Source organism: Bombus terrestris, chromosome 10, assembly GCF_910591885.1.
Source record: "Bombus terrestris chromosome 10, iyBomTerr1.2, whole genome shotgun sequence".
In the NCBI taxonomy this organism is placed as follows: Eukaryota; Metazoa; Arthropoda; class Insecta; order Hymenoptera; family Apidae; genus Bombus; species Bombus terrestris.
This window is the reverse complement of record NC_063278.1, coordinates 2,054,682-2,070,603: the sequence shown is the minus strand read 5'-3', so window position 1 is coordinate 2,070,603 and position 15,922 is coordinate 2,054,682. Positions and strand designations below refer to the sequence as shown.

At 32.8% G+C, this 15,922-nt stretch overlaps 3 protein-coding genes across 8 annotated transcripts in view; 2 read left to right on the top strand and 1 right to left on the bottom strand.

Annotated features, from left to right (window-relative positions):
• Window positions 1-117: 117 nt before the first annotated feature.
• LOC100650567 (zinc finger protein 26) lies at window positions 118-6,107 on the bottom strand. 4 transcript variants are annotated; one of them, XM_020864854.2, is made up of 3 exons: window positions 5,843-6,107; window positions 3,215-4,796; window positions 118-3,116 (listed from the first exon to the last, which is right to left on the bottom strand). In XM_020864854.2, the coding sequence occupies exons 2-3, from the start codon at window positions 4,774-4,776 to the stop codon at window positions 1,115-1,117; spliced, it is 3,564 nt and encodes a 1,187-aa protein (XP_020720513.1). In that variant the 5' UTR covers window positions 4,777-4,796; window positions 5,843-6,107; the 3' UTR covers window positions 118-1,114. The 4 variants fall into 4 exon arrangements, with proteins under 4 accessions (XP_020720513.1, XP_048265246.1, XP_020720512.1 ...); XM_048409289.1 differs by having other exon boundaries at window positions 3,215-4,791; XM_020864853.2 differs by lacking the exon at window positions 5,843-6,107 and adding an exon at window positions 4,872-5,836.
• Window positions 6,108-7,676: 1,569 nt separating this feature from the next.
• LOC100651572 (klaroid protein) lies at window positions 7,677-15,892 on the top strand. 3 transcript variants are annotated; one of them, XR_007225433.1, is made up of 16 exons: window positions 7,677-7,894; window positions 8,543-8,743; window positions 8,831-9,196; window positions 9,901-10,114; window positions 10,494-10,636; window positions 10,736-10,989; window positions 11,111-11,296; window positions 12,425-12,633; window positions 12,735-12,806; window positions 12,885-13,122; window positions 13,246-13,374; window positions 13,453-13,739; window positions 13,808-13,900; window positions 14,291-14,366; window positions 14,459-14,701; window positions 14,904-15,892. XR_007225433.1 is itself a non-coding variant. In XM_048409301.1 (15 exons), coding segments are annotated over exons 2-15 (2,463 nt in total). In that variant the 5' UTR covers window positions 7,677-7,894; window positions 8,543-8,549; the 3' UTR covers window positions 14,464-15,892. The 3 variants fall into 3 exon arrangements, 2 of the variants coding, with proteins under 2 accessions (XP_048265258.1, XP_048265256.1); XM_048409301.1 differs by having other exon boundaries at window positions 14,462-15,892; XM_048409299.1 differs by having other exon boundaries at window positions 14,291-15,892.
• The window catches only part of LOC100651810 (peroxisomal leader peptide-processing protease), a 28,831-nt gene continuing 28,280 nt past the window's right edge, over window positions 15,372-15,922 (top strand). The window contains exon 1 of the mRNA XM_012312968.3: window positions 15,372-15,501. The gene's annotated coding sequence lies outside the window, so the exon portion shown is untranslated. The remainder of the gene's footprint in view (window positions 15,502-15,922) is intronic.

The following is a 15,922-nucleotide window of genomic DNA, read 5'->3' as shown; positions in this document are numbered from 1 at the left end:
GATCGTAAATGAATCCTGCATTCCTATTCGTGTTCCATCGATATCATGCCACACGCAAGGAATGCAATTACTTTCAACGTTAGCATTAACGCCACTTTCTATACAATCTCATAATTGTTTTTTTTTTTTTTTTTTTTTTGTTTTATTCCAACGATCGGAAATCCATATGTCGTAAAAAATTATGTTGCACTTTTCGTACAATTTATAATACATTCTTTGGATAATGGTCTCTGTACATTTAAAATCAATCGGTATATACACCGTTGTTATGTCATGATAAAATAATAATAACGTATTCGATATACAATTAAAAAGCAACAGATTCGTTTGTACGTTAGTTTGTAATTCTGTAAATCCAAGATGATGATTTTTCAAGACTAAGCTGTGCTTTACAAAATCACAACACCTTGACGATATCAACGATTGATCCGTTCAGAGTAAATTTAGAAAGAATTATCGTTGAGATCATCTTACATTTGTATTATTTTAAAATGACATCATATATGAAATTAGATGAAACGTTTGATGGTTTCCAGTGAAATACGACAACAAAATGGATTTCATAAAATATTTCTGTACGATTTTTGTACCTTTTGTTCAAATATACGTGTGTGCGTGTGTACACGTATACATTTACGCATATACATATATATTTGCGTGCCTACAGATCGCAATCATAATTGTTTTTTTAATCAACAATAACTGACGAGAAAAGAGACACATATAGACGCAGTAGAGGGACATGTACGCATGGTCGTACACATAAACACATAAATAAACAATTGTTTAAATAAATTGATTCGAAACTATGTGATACAGGATCTCCTGTTTTCTTTTATGCTTAAAACGATTCCGTTACATACAAGTAAAATAAATTTTCATTCAACTGCATTTTTGTTTCCTTTCTTCTTGTTCTAGATTTTTACAACAGCTACGACTCATATTTAAATATAAACAGAGATATACAATGTATAATACAAAGTCAAAGACAGTATTTCAATCACATTTCCCCTCCCCCTCTCTTTCTTTGTGTGATGCTGAGAAAGAGTTTTCGTTTTATGAATGGAAATTAAAGAAACAATCTGATGAATACATAGAAAAGTTTTATCCCAACTTATGATGTAGTAAATATTTTGGTTCCTTCTGGTAATATTACTTCCTCACCGACATCCGTAAGAGTGACTGTAAGAGGAAGGATCAAAGGCATTAATATCTCTTGAAGTTGCATAACCGTTTGTTGAGTGGCGACTGATTCAGGTTTAGTGATAGTAATGGTTTTAATATTTTGTGCCTTTACTATTTGTCCTTGTTCAAGAGTAGTCTGTTGTAGCACTCTTTGTTGATTTTGAGGCGTAGCCTGTACTTGCGTGGTTAGTGTTTGAGCACGATTTTGATTCTGAACAAAAGTTTGCTTACATCTTTTACTGTGAGCATATCGACTTCCGTTGTTGTTAAACCGTCTATCGCAGGTTGGACAGGCATAAGGTCTTTGACCAGTATGGATGAAGACGTGTTCTTTAAGTGACTTCAGACGACGGAAGTTTTTCGGACAGTACTTACAATGATATTTAGCCTCACCTGTATGCGAAGTCAAATGATTAGCAAGCGTATCGGCTCTAGCAAATGCTCGTGAACAATATTGACAAACATACGGTCGTTCTTGCGTATGCGTTCTCATGTGCATTTTTAAATAAGCGTTAGTTGTGAACGGTCGCGAACAAACTTCGCAAACGTATGGTTTTATACCATTATGTGCTCGAAGGTGTGCAATCAACGTCGTCGATTGCGTAAAACTTTTCGAGCAAATTTCGCAAAGGAATCTTTTCGAGCTGTCCGTTTCTTTATTCTTCTTGAAAGTTCGGTCATGCTTTGACAAATGATTTGTCAACTGTTCCTCTTTAATGAAACGCTTTGTGCATCGTGTGCACTTATATGGCTTAATCATGTTATGTTTAGCTACGTGTATCTTTAAATGTTCCCTTCTATAAAATTTTTTTGGACATATATCACACAGATACTTTTTTCCTTCGTGGACTTGAATATGTCGTAAAAGCCCTTTTCTCGATGTATATTGCTTGTTACATTCCGTGCACTCTAAACCTACGATATCAGTCCTTCTCTTCCTACCAATCTTTTCACCTGGTTTTTTCTCCTCGGGTCGCGGTTCGATATCTCTCAGGTCTTCTTCCGTAAGAATGCCTTCGGTAACATGTTTCGATCTATGTTCTCGCAGAATCTCATTGTTCTCAAACGTGTCTCCGCAGATATTGCACTTTCTCACTTGATCGGGGTTCTTCTCCGAACACTTATCATAATGGGCCTTTAGTTTGTCTTTGCGGTAAAACTTAACATTGCAAATATCGCATTCGAAATTCGGATCTTCGTGCAACAATTGATGACGTAATAATGATTTTTTCGTGCTGTATCGTTTTTTACACTGTGGGCACTCGTGATTATCCATTGGCCAATCCAAACCACTTTCAAAATCCGAATCATAATCGTCATCTCTATTCTCTTTATGGTACATCTCCTCATTAGCGTAGTCCTTTTGCCAATCTTTCTTATCTGCCGATTGCTTTTGCTTTTCCGACTTGACCACTCGTTGTTGCTCGTCTTTTACATGTTGCTCCATATGTTTTGTTAACAATTGCTTTGAACTGCATCTTTTATTGCAACTGGCACATTCCAATTCTTTCTTATGATTATGTCTCTTATGCGAGGATATTTCTCGCTTATTCCGACTATAATTATTATCTGTAACATTAGCACGATTAATTTTATCGATATTTTCCTCTTCCTCGTCGAAATCTTCCAAACCATCCTCGGTTTTAATTTTATCGATAATTTTTTGTGCAGCTCTCGCAGCAACTCTTTTAATACGTTTATTTGGGTCATATTCTTGCCCATGAAGGAAAGTTTTATGATTAGTAGCTATAAGATGATTGCGTAAAGTAAGTTCGTTACCAAATGTTTTGTTACATTGTGTGCACTTGTAAGTTTTTACACGTTCATGTTGCTGTTCCGTGTGTTTTTGCAACATTTCTTTCATTGCAAATCGTTGGCAACACACCTTGCAACTATAGTCAATCCCCGAATGACGATGGGTCTCCATGTTTCTAAACAATAAAATGTTTCATCAGAATGATAGACATGTGCAAGACGATTTTCGTATAATAACATAATATACATTGCAACATCTTTACTTCTTACCTACCTATCATTTTTCTTCGATAAATTATTTTCTGTTTCCAACAATCCTGGTATTGATTTGTTTTCCATCCTGTGATTCCTGTCTATGCTATCTTTATCCTCTGTCTCGTAATCACACGTTTCCTTATTAATTGGATACTCTGTGTCCATCTCAAGTTCTTGTTCAGTTAGAACACCTTCAACCACATGCTTCGCACGATGGTTTCTTAATTTTTCCAGTGAATCGAATTCTTCTTCGCATATGCTGCAACTGAGAACAACATGCGAAATCGCATGTTTTTGTAAGCCACGTTTTGTATAAAATTTCTCTGCGCACTTGTCGCATGCAAACGTTTCTGTACGGACATTGCGATTCTCCTGTTCCTCTTTTTTAATCAAATTACCCACTTGTCTTTTATCGTCGTAGTCGTCGTCGTCGTCGTCGTGGTTGTCATCATCATCGTTGTTATTGTTGTTATTTCCTCCTCCTCCTCCTTCGCCGCCGCCACCACCACCACCACCACCACCACCATCACCGCCACCGTTATTGCCTCTTTTAACCTCGTTCCTTCTTTCTTCCTCTCTATGCTCTTCTAGAGCCACCTCTTTTTGTTTGACTTTTTTCCGATACTCGTTATCCAAATGCCGACGTGCATCTTTATAATTATCAAGATCTAGACTATGTTCGTCTTCGTGGAATGATATTTCTAAGGGCATTGATTCTTCCTTGCCCTCTTCTTTCTCCCTTTCATGTTTTTTCAAATGTTTACTAAACGAGGTTATATATATGTATTGTTTGCCACAATACGGGCACTTGTTTGATCTCTTACCCGATGGAGGAGACTTTGCAACATTATAAACGTTCTTTTGCGGTGTATCCGGTGTTTTTTTCAGAGACAATACCTTCCTAACTTCTTCGTGAGAATGCATATGCTCCTTCAAAACATTCTTCGACAAGAACTCTTTGTCGCACAGATAACATAGAAAAATTTTTTCCGATTGATCGGAGGACTGACCTTTTTTCAGTCTCGAGCTTAAATTCAAATTTTCAAAATAGTTTTCCTCGTCGGAATCTCGTCTCGTTTCAAAATTTCGCCGAACTAATTTACGTTTGCTTCTTCTCGTTTCATTTTGACACTGAGAATCTGCATCTGGCTGAACAACCGTGTTCGTAATATCCGATTTTTCTTCTTCTTCATCTTCCTCCTCATCTTCTTGTTTTGTCGTTGCATCAGCTGCTTTTACCAATAGATCTACGTATTCGGTGCAATCCTCTCGCTGAAACGATTCTCCGGAGGGATGTTGATGTTGATGTTGATGTTGATGTTGATGTTGTTGATGATGATGCTGCTGCTGTTGTTGCTGCTCCTGCTCATTCGTGCTAGATAATATACATTCTTGCTGCAATATATAATCGTGTTCTACCGTTGAAATATTTTCAAGGCAATCGTTATCCCCGTTTTCGTGTTTTAACATTTCTTCGTTAATGGGAGCATCTATGATTACTTTAATGTCCTCTTCTTCATGACTCAGGCACTCTCCCGATGTCTGCTCTGTAGCGATAGTTTGATCGATTACCTCCTCCATTACCGCGTTCGAGTTCTGTTCTGGGAAACGCGAAAGACTCGTTAATAACGGTGTTCGATTAAATAAATACTGCCGGCCATGTGAATTCACTTTACCGCAAGAGGAAGACGCAAAAAGAAAGGATTTCAAGAGAAAAAACAGAGAATCACGAACACACGTGTTGACGAGTCGAGAGTAGCATCGCAGCCTACTTTAGATGCAAGCCATGGTGAAAATAAATTTGGCAACAATGTTTATAACTCTCGCCTCGGTGTAAACATAACCTAGTCAATATGGCCTCTCCAAAAGTTTCGCGCGAGTTATGAAATATTGTTATGATAAATGACACTAAATACTAATGCAACGAGACAATTATAGTTCAATACAATAGAATGTATAACAGTGTATACCTATAACAGTATATATATGTATACATAGCACAGATTTTTTCTATATTTATAATCAATATATACATATGTAACACAGTTAATCGAATCTAAAGTCAAAATTTTCAAATATTTATTTTGTATCCTTTATTTTATTTTTTACAGTAGTAAAATACAGTAGTGTTATATAGATTTTTATCATAGGACCTAATAAATGAATAGTGCCATAGCATCACTGTGTTCTCAGTTTTAAGAAAAATTGACATTACTTTAGAATCAAATAATTCTCTCTTTCTAAATAATACAAAATTACAAATTCTTGCATCAGTAATGGTAACGTATCACAGCAGTTATCCCGAAGTGGGAAAGTATAGCATATCTTTTATTTATTTAAATACTAATATGAAAATTTCCATTCTCATCTTTATTTACAACAATTATAATACTGTTTTAGAGATAATTTTTTCTGCAGTATTTTCTGTCAATTTCTCTTGCCACTAATTTTCACATATATGAATGCACTTAACCTCTTTCGCTTAACGTTAGTCATCTCGTCTCCTTTATACCTTTACCTTTGCTAACATGTGACACTTTTTGTTCATTTTTAGAAGCTTTAATTGTATTCAGAGGTGATTTTAACTTGTTTTATACTCATGTTCGTGTTTAAAACTACTGTAAATACTTGAAATACAAGTACTTACATGTATGTATCATACATCAAACTCTTCCATGATTATATATCATAGTATTTAGTACACAATATATTATGATATTTATACATTACTTAAATATACAATAATTATCACAAAGATCAGAGGTATATCTTGAATTAATTTCAATAGAAAAACGTTAATCACAATCCGTTCAAGCACATATATATATGTACATACGTATTGCACTTCAACTGCAATATTAAAGTAAAAGATTTGATGTTTGTCAAAACATTGTTGCCGCATCGTTCACCATGGATTATATCTAATATCTAACGTAAGCTATTGTTGCATACAAAAGAGAGGTGTACGCAGAAGTAGGTATTACGCAAACGAAGTGTTACGTTATCATGTAAACTTGACTTTATGTGCATAAACAATAACATATAAATTAAGCGCGCGACACTTGCAATATTCAGTACGGAAATACAGAAATGGTATAGAGAAAGTGAGGAAGATCTACTAAATTGCTAATTCCCTATGGCTTTTAATAATTAAACATTGAATTTTCTTACCTTTTGCACTCTGACTTTCTCCTTATCATGTAATTCGTATCGATTTCTTACATACTTGAACAATGCAAATACTAACGTGTGTTTTGCATCTTCTGCATACAAGTATTGATGTGGTATATATGATTTCAAACTTCGCTCCTAATTTACATATCGACATCTGTAAATCTGAAGTTACGTTCATGCGTTAACACCTGCTCCGTTGGCATCGAATATGGATTTCGAGTTGTCACAACATTAAGCAATTTCAAACTTAAATTAACCTAAAACGATCTAAATGAACGATATTAATTGTTACAAATGAAATAGAAAGATTGCAAATTTTTCTTTTAGTTTTTGGATAACATTTTTCCAGGGTTTGACTGTACACATTTTGACCCATTAACTGAGTCCTCTATTAATTACAAAATATCTATATTGACGAAATTAAAAGTTAATCGATTCTTTTTAACAGAAATAAAATAACACATAAAAAAAGTAGAGGACTTTTTTTACAATAAAGTAATAAATAAAGAAATTATTACATCAGGAAGGTCGGCAATTAGAGAGTGACGGGTTAACTCGTCTATCTCGGCTAACGAGCTAAAGCATAGATTCTTATTCATAGGTCTCAGTTAATTCCTTGTGGTATACGAAATATATTTATGCACTTCGTCTGTAATTATAAACAACTTTTAATACATTTCATCAGTTACTTTTCCCTCATAAGTAAATTCACAGACAAGATATAAAATAGATCTATGATTCAATGCATTTAACATTGATAGTTAGTAAATCTTTGATATAAACGTCTATTTATGAAATTGTAACTAAGGTATAGAGAGAATAAGGTATTTTATAATCATAAATAAAATATAGAATTCTGTATTTTTATAATATTTGTTTATCTTTATACAGATATATATTTCACGGATGAATAAAGATTGTTTGAGATTATTCTGATTAGTTCCTTTCCCATTTTGATATGTTCTGACTGCATAAATAAGTCTTCATTTTTGAAGTTATTAATCGAACGATTGGTTTAATTAAACTTTTCTCTTCTTTCTTGCCTTGTTATTCACGAAACTTTAACTTTCGTGAACAGCTATTTACTATTTTTAATATAGAAAAGTACTTTTATTATTCGAGTTTAGGTACATTATGTTGTTTGTGCCTATATCTTCAACACATCATGATAACCATTGTTAATGACAATTATATACAGCTTATCGACATATTTTAAATCAACAACCATAATACAATTCTTTTTAGTAGCTTTTTGAGGTATATTAAACTAGGGAGAGTGTAGAATGAATCATCGAAAGATGCGCGCGCACATAGGTACGGCTATTCGTCGTTTTCTACGCGTTGCAACTTGCAAGCTCGTGTTAGATCTTGAAGGAACATAAATGTTGACAGATATTTCAAAGTTACCACGAAAATCATCATCTTGCATAACTTACATTATAAAACGAATATTTTTTTATCTTCTTGAATGCACGACATATCGAATCACTTAGGAAGAATCGCGAATCTCTTTTATATATTTTCGGTGAGTTCTCTATAAATAGAAAGATTTTCGAGAAAGTTAGTGACGAGATTAAATTTTGATATTAATGTGTGTGTATATACTTAACGTTTAATGTCAGATATATCTATGATTTCGAAAAATATTTATCTAAAAGTGTTTCAAAATGCATTGTGCCTGTGTTACGAAAGTATTATTAAGATTAATTCTTCTTACGTATCAGACGTGTACACATTATACGTATATGAACCGAGTGCCAAGATATGTATATGTATAAATGAGATCAGATCCTAGATCATCTATCTGTGTCTCTCATATATTTAATTTTGTTTTCCCTTAGTGAAGTAAAAAATAGGAAAACAAATAGATATTTTTCGATTGTGCATATGATATAGCAATGTGCGACATGTGCAGCGTGTCGCGCTAGAAGAGGTCCACTAAAAAAAAAACAAACTGAAATCAACGAGAGAGGGAGAGAGAGAGAAAAAGTGTGCTTGGTATAAAAGCCAGCAGAGAAGGATTCTGTTTAAAGATCCTTCAGCAGGAGGGAAACTATTTTTAGCTTATATACGGTGCAGCCTGATGGATTGTAGTTTTTGTGACTTTGCATCTATCTTTCCTAAATATAATTTTTTTTGTTAATTTCTTAAAATAGATTATTTCTATTTTTAGCAAGACTATGGAGAATGAACAACGACATTATGAATTACGAAGTGGAAGTAGATCACGTTCTAGAACTCCTTTGGTGCAAACTTATACCATGATTGAACCAGAAACTTTAGAACATCATTATCATTTAAGAAGTTTAAGTCAGGAGAGATCTCATACTCCTGGAGAAGTTGCAAATACTAAAAGATCTGGTCCTAGAATATCGTATGTATTAAAAACATATGGTTGGGAGACTACAAATTTAGACATGGTTTATGCATAATCTCAACTATAATTTGAAAATTATTATAGATCTGGTAGTAGCAGTAAAACAAATGATCAAAATGTGGAGGCTATAGTGGAAAGAAAAAAAGAAATTCTCACTGTTGAAACAACATTGGGGGATAAAAATAAGCGAATTGAAAATCCTTCTGTCTATACAAAAAGAGGAGAACGTCGATCTGAACGGCAAAAGGCAAAGAAACAGATATTTGCAAATGGTCAAACTGATAACAAGGAAGGTTCATTTGAACATAAAAGCGGAGAAAGTCAAAAAAACATCTTTCCACATAGAACTATTACTAGTGATTATTCTTCAGAAGAAACAGAACAAGAAGAATTGTCTGATAGATCATGTTCTGCGCATGAAATCTATAAGCAAGCTGGTGATTGGTGGAAGTATGTATTTGTGAAATCAAGGTCATGATGTTATATTATTGTGTATTTATACACGTTCATTGAAATTTAATTAATTGAATTCTCATATAAGTTATAATTTCGTGTAAATAAGTTGGCTGAATTTGACTTTGGAGGACATAAATTCATTGGTTCCCTTTTTTTATATATTATGATAGCTTTCAACGCGTAAGATCCAAAAATACAAATATTAAAATTGAGCATTTTTAGCATATTTTATACGTTATTTTAACGCCATGTTGGCTTCTGTTTGTAATTTGTCCAATGAGTGGAGTTGCTGGGTGTACACAAATGCATGTGAGTTGTGGCCATTTTGTGGCGGGATTTTGAATTGTGTGTATTGGACTAGAGTTTGGTTATACTTTATCTTTGAAGCGAAATTCAATTCAATGCTCATCTATTCGGACCAATTAGATGATAGAAGCAATATGGTTGTCATACTAACCTGTAAAATACGCTAAAAATGCTAAATTTTACATACGCATGACTTTTGAATTGGATTCCTAGAATTAAGACTTGCATCTTTTTATTCTATGCCTGAAAAACTATGAAATGACAAAAAAAAATTCAATAATTCTATGTCCCCTAAAGTGAAGTTAAAGCCAAGCGGCTGTTACGAATGATTAATTTCATTTTTATATTATATTATTTGAAACTATTTTACATTAGTTATTAATGTTTGTTAGCGTATTTCCTAAAACGGACTACACCTATTCTGAAAGGTCCAAGTGTCGTTATGAAATAGCGCCAGGTATACTAGCCATGCCTAATATGTCACGGCGATCCATCCATTCAAATACGCAGGATTCTAATCGATCCTTGCACGTTCCGTCTGAGAATGTTGTATATGAAAGAACAAATATCGGAAAAGAGAGAGGAACAAAAGCAGGAGATTCTATAGTAAGTACAACAATTTGATTCTAATATTATATTATACATGCAGAATTGCAAATAATACATGATTAAATACCGAATGGATGTTTACGTTAGAGTATCAATAACGAGTAAAGAATGACTTAGAATTTTTAGTTGTATATGATAAAAATGTGTTGTACATATATGTGACTTACAATACGATTGAGGAATAAGATAAATGTGTGTAAGTAGTTAATGATTCAGACTTGTACGAGAATTATCATGGCATCATAATATTGTTAGGATTAATGCAAAATATTTCAGTAAACTACAAATATATCCTTATTTATTCACTTATTGGTATTCATTTATTGGAATCCTACATACATATAATTTATATCTTATTCGTTACTGTCTTTTATAGCTTGTTAATGAATATTATGGAGCACATATATCAAGTACGGATAAGTCTAAGGCTCAATACACAAAGACACATATAGAACAGTACCGTTGTCACAGGGAAGTAATTTATGCAGAACCTACTAATTCAATGAATTCACAATCAAGGTTTGTTATGTGTCTCAAATTTTTATGTGCAATAAATATACGAAAATCATTCTTAAAGCTATATCAAACCATTTAAAAAAAAATATGTTTATTTCTTAGGCAATCGTTGAGCTCTGATTTACCATTAAAACGTATTGATTCTCGAAAATGTAGAATTACATCTGCTGTTGATTCAGATACTGAATTAGAAGAAGCAGCTTCAAATAACTATAGCCAAAGAAGCAAAATAACACATCAATTTACGAGTTTTATACTGGTTACTGCTTTAGGGTTTAGCAAATTCCTTGAATTTCTAAAGCTCAAGCCAGTCAGAAGAAGAGAATATTATGCCACTTACGAATATCAAAGATATGGTATTTTTCAATTATTTAACATGTCTATAAATACAATCTTCTCATAATCTCTTCATATTTTCTTATAATGTAACATAAAATGAATAATTTATTAACACATATTAATTTTATGTAATTTCAGAATCTAGATGGTCCAAAATATGGAAATATATTGACAGTCTTTTGCAGTATATTTATCTTTTTATGGTCAGGGTGTTTTTCTTTGACTCGTGGTTGTTAAGTCGTGTATCCAGTATTAGGAGATGGATGCATCAGAAAAGCCCAATACTATTTTGGATTGCTTTATTGCCATTATTTCTTCTTACTGGTAAATTTTATAACCACTAAGTCACTGTAAACGGTTCGTCAATTAAGAAATCCGTGACTTCATATCGATATTCTTTTATTTTTCTTTTTTTTTTTTCTTTCCTTTTTATTATCTGCCATTTTCACCCACAAGATCGAGTTTTTGCCTTGGCATCTTCGGGAAGACCGGTGAAACCTATCCTGGCGTTTCTTTTTCTTTTTGTTTCAGGAACTTACATCGTGCAAAAACAGTCCTTTATCTGTCTGGATTCTCTGCACAATATTCCCTATGATGTCACTGAGACGACCTATCGCATCTTTAACAATATTATCAGTTTAACGTCTTTTCAAACCGATTTATTTATTGAATATATAAAAACGATTAAAAATTTATCAGTACATTTTCTGCCCGGTGTGAACGTGTCTTTACCCGAGATGCCTTAGCATTGGTTAGAATTTGATCTTTTCTTCCAAATTTTTTTATTTACCATCTATATAATTTGTTTTATTTGTAGTTTATAGTGACGTGGGATTTGGTTGAACTTACTTTATATTATATTCATACATATATATATACATACATACATATATAAATTTATGTATGTGTCTATGTATGTTTGCCTTGTGATGCATAACTGACCTCCTAATTTTTAAATAAAAAATGATAGATTGTAATTGATATCGAAAGGTATTATCATGTTATATTTTCGATATATTTTATGCATTATTATTTAATACTAGTCATTATATGTTTTTATCGTGCATATAAATGAGTTAAATAACAATATTACCAAAATTTTATCCTTATATATGTCCGGTGCTGTGGTATCTGTAAAAGCACGTTCATATGCAGTTCAACGCGTTCGGAGAAATTGATGTTCGTAAACATCGTAATGTTCGTAAAACAAAAAAAACTATAATCAATGAAATCAAATGATTAAATTTAACTATGGGAGAAGGATAGAGGGAGTAGGATTACTTCACTGGCAATGTAGAATTGGAGTATTCGTGCTTCACAAGGAATATGGATGTAATCTCTATATCTTGATATCATCGGAATGGTGAGTCCCTTCGTCTATCCTTCTCTCGGTATTTGTATCAAGTTACAAGATTAGCAAAACTTGAAGAAGATTATATTTTTATATTTCAGGTTGTTGGTGTTTACCACATCTTTCAGCTCTGTTCCCTCAAACCAAAGTAATTACGCGGGAATTTGGAACTGGACAGGAGTTAGTTGCAAGTGAAAAACAATTATTTTTAAAGGGGAAAATATTTGGAAAAGAAGATAATTTTGAATCGATCACCGAAAAATTACACAGTAGAATCAACAACTTGGAGGATCGAACTATGAAACAATCTGTAAGGCTTTTTGCTGACATTTAATTACATAATTGCTAATTGCTAGTTTTGCTAGTTTTTTTTAACGGATTAGCTACTAGTCATATATTTAATATACACAGGACCGCCTTTTCAATATAACTCAAGCGCTGGAGCGGCTTAAAGAAAAAGAATATATCTGGCCAAAAGATGATGTACGTTTATACAATTTGCTTGTAATACTTTTCGATGTAATATTATCTGAACTTGACATTGTATTTTATTTCTTTCAGAATGAAATATTATTGTTGGAGGAGAGACTGAAAGAATATAAATTAGCTGATATCTATTCTCAAGAAATTGATGTTATTAAGTCGCAGTTGGAGAAACTGAAAGAATTTTATTCAGAGTTAAAATTATGTTGTAGCACACGTACAAATCATATTACTAGCGAAGATTTAGAAAAACGTATCGAAATGGTCTTAATTGATCATTTCGGTACCTTGATGTTGAACGCAGAAAAAGTTAAAGGTACTCGATACGTAATAATCGCAGTACTCATTTAAAGCGAGTGAAATATTCATGTTGCCTTAATTATGTATCAAATACAACGGGAGTGAATGTAAAATGTGTGAAAAATAATTCTTTTTACAGTTCAAGACAAATCATGGATTGCGAATGATGTTATAACGGATGATCGCGTTCGCGAAATAGTCAAGGAGGCCATAAAAATATATGACGCGGACAAAACGGGACGCGTTGATTATGCTTTAGAATCTGCCGGTGAGTGTCGAATTCAATTGATCGATTCGGCCCAATATTGTTGACTGGATAAAACATATTAGATTTTTTTATTAATAGGTGGTCAGATCATTAGTACACGTTGTACTCAAAAATACGATATAAAAACTAGAGTAGTCAAACTGTTGGCTTTTACACTATATCATGAAAATAATAATCCTCGTACAGTGATACAAGGAAATCCAATACAACCAGGTGCTTGCTGGGCATTTCAAGGCTTTCCAGGATATTTGTTAATTAAGTTACGAAGTTCTATTTATGTTACTGGATTTACAGTTGAACATGCACCGAAATCGATTTTACCCAATGAAGAAATGAGAAGTGCTCCTAAAAAGTTTAATGTCTGGGTAAGTAAGTCGACTCTTTTATAAGTGAGGTATACAGCTCGATTCTACATTCTCATGTTGATACATAGGGTTTTGTCGATGAAAATGATTCTGAACCTGTATTGTTTGGCGATTACGAATTTGCAGCTTCGGATGATAGTCTACAATACTTTCCAGTCGAAGTAAGTTACGTCCTTAATGCAGTAATTTTATTAGATCATTCTGAAAGTAAAGATGAGTTTGAATTTCTCGTTTTGGAAGAGTATACCATCACGAAAATTCATTATCCGTGAATTCAAATAAACACTATTATGTTACCTACTTTTACCAACGTTATATAATAGTATTTACCATATCGGGTATTCTCATGGCCCAATTTCGCAAGTGTTATTTAGAAATGTTAAATCAAAATCAACAAGATCATACAACAGAAGCTTACGGATATCGCCAAAATACATTCGTTACAATGGTGCTTATATATGTTTTATCAAGGAAGCTTCAGAATGATCCAATTACATATTTTGCGTTTTCTTAAAAACTCATTCTAATATAATTGATATTTTACAATGTAGAATACAGCAATCAAGACACCATATGAATATGTGGAATTAAGGATACACAGTAACCATGGACAACTTGAATATACATGTTTGTACAGATTTCGTGTACATGGAAAATCAGTTTAAATTTCTTTTACTGAAAATTCAAGTGCAAAATTTTTTTGAATATTGTAATTGTAGCAGGAGTGGATTTGCAATTCGATTCATATCAGTCAATAAAGGGAGTAAGTAAATGAGTCGGTGAGTGCGCGTGAGTCAGTAATGAGTGTCAGTGGAGAAAGGGTTGGGAGGGAAGAAGATTGGAAGGGAGAGCCATTGCATGTTGTGCCTTCAATTACTCTTCGATGTAACAATAACCATCACGATTTAAGGAGAGATTATTCTTTAACGCGTAGAGACATACGCAAAGTGAATAAAGCGAACGTAAGTTACCGTTATCATACGTAGACAATACAAGCCTAAGTGTATATATGTATATGCATATGTATATATATACATATACATATACGTATATACGTAAATACATGGAGTCGATTATTTAATCATTTTCTTTCTTTGTACGAGTGTTTATACTTCTTTTTCCTCAAGTTTTATCATCAAGCACAAATGTAACAACTGTTTTCAGTGAAATGTACAAAAAAACACAAGCTGTTTTTCGAAGAACCAATTAGATAGGAATAAAAAACGAAAAAGCTCAGCGTTCTAAATATTACTCAAAGTTCAGTATCATTATGTTTCTGATATCGTACAGTTGTAAAATTCACACGACAGTACAAATTGTAAAGAAAAAAAGCTCTGCCTAACTTCAGGTACATAAGTATGCAGTGTTTTTACGATAATTTTGATTATACTAATGCGTTTTATAGAAATCTAGTATAACATGTTTGATAATATATTTGGTTAGCGCATATATAATCACTGTGCGCGTGTTGTGTACATATGCACATATACATTGTACATGTATAAAATAGCAAGAATTATACTGTTTTGCAAGTTATAAACTAAATTTACAAAAAAAAAAAGAGGCTACTTTTATACGTATTATCTCTTTTCTTATTCTTCACCTCTCGTTGAGGTTACTTTATCGAACACGATACGATAGTATTTCTTTTACTGTTATGTTATTTTTATTACCTTTACTTGGCTTTTCATTTAATGTCATTTCCAGTAAACAAAGGTGTAGAGTGTTCGAAAAATACGTACTTCGGAAGCCACAGTGACACGTAAGTACATATAAATATAATTGTATACAAAAGAAGTGCATTATATATTCAACTATAAAGTGAAATAAGTAGAATCGAATTGTCGAAACTATTACTATATTGTCAAGAAATCGTTTGTCTGTAAGTTCTTATTCATTATACCAGGTTATATAAACCAAGATGTTAGACGTAAGTTATAACGAACGATTTTGCAAAGAACGAATGTTATAATATAATCTTTCTAATGATTATGCGATTAAAATTAGTAGACTACAACGAACACGAATAAATACTGACGGTCGCCTCGCCGATTTTTTATTATTCTAAAAAATGTTTTGCCTGTAATTGGATCTCTTAGATCGTCGATTATTTCTCATTGTTAATAAAACTGAATATTAGCGTAGTTCGCTCATCTACTTAGTATTTATTACTTAGCAACCTC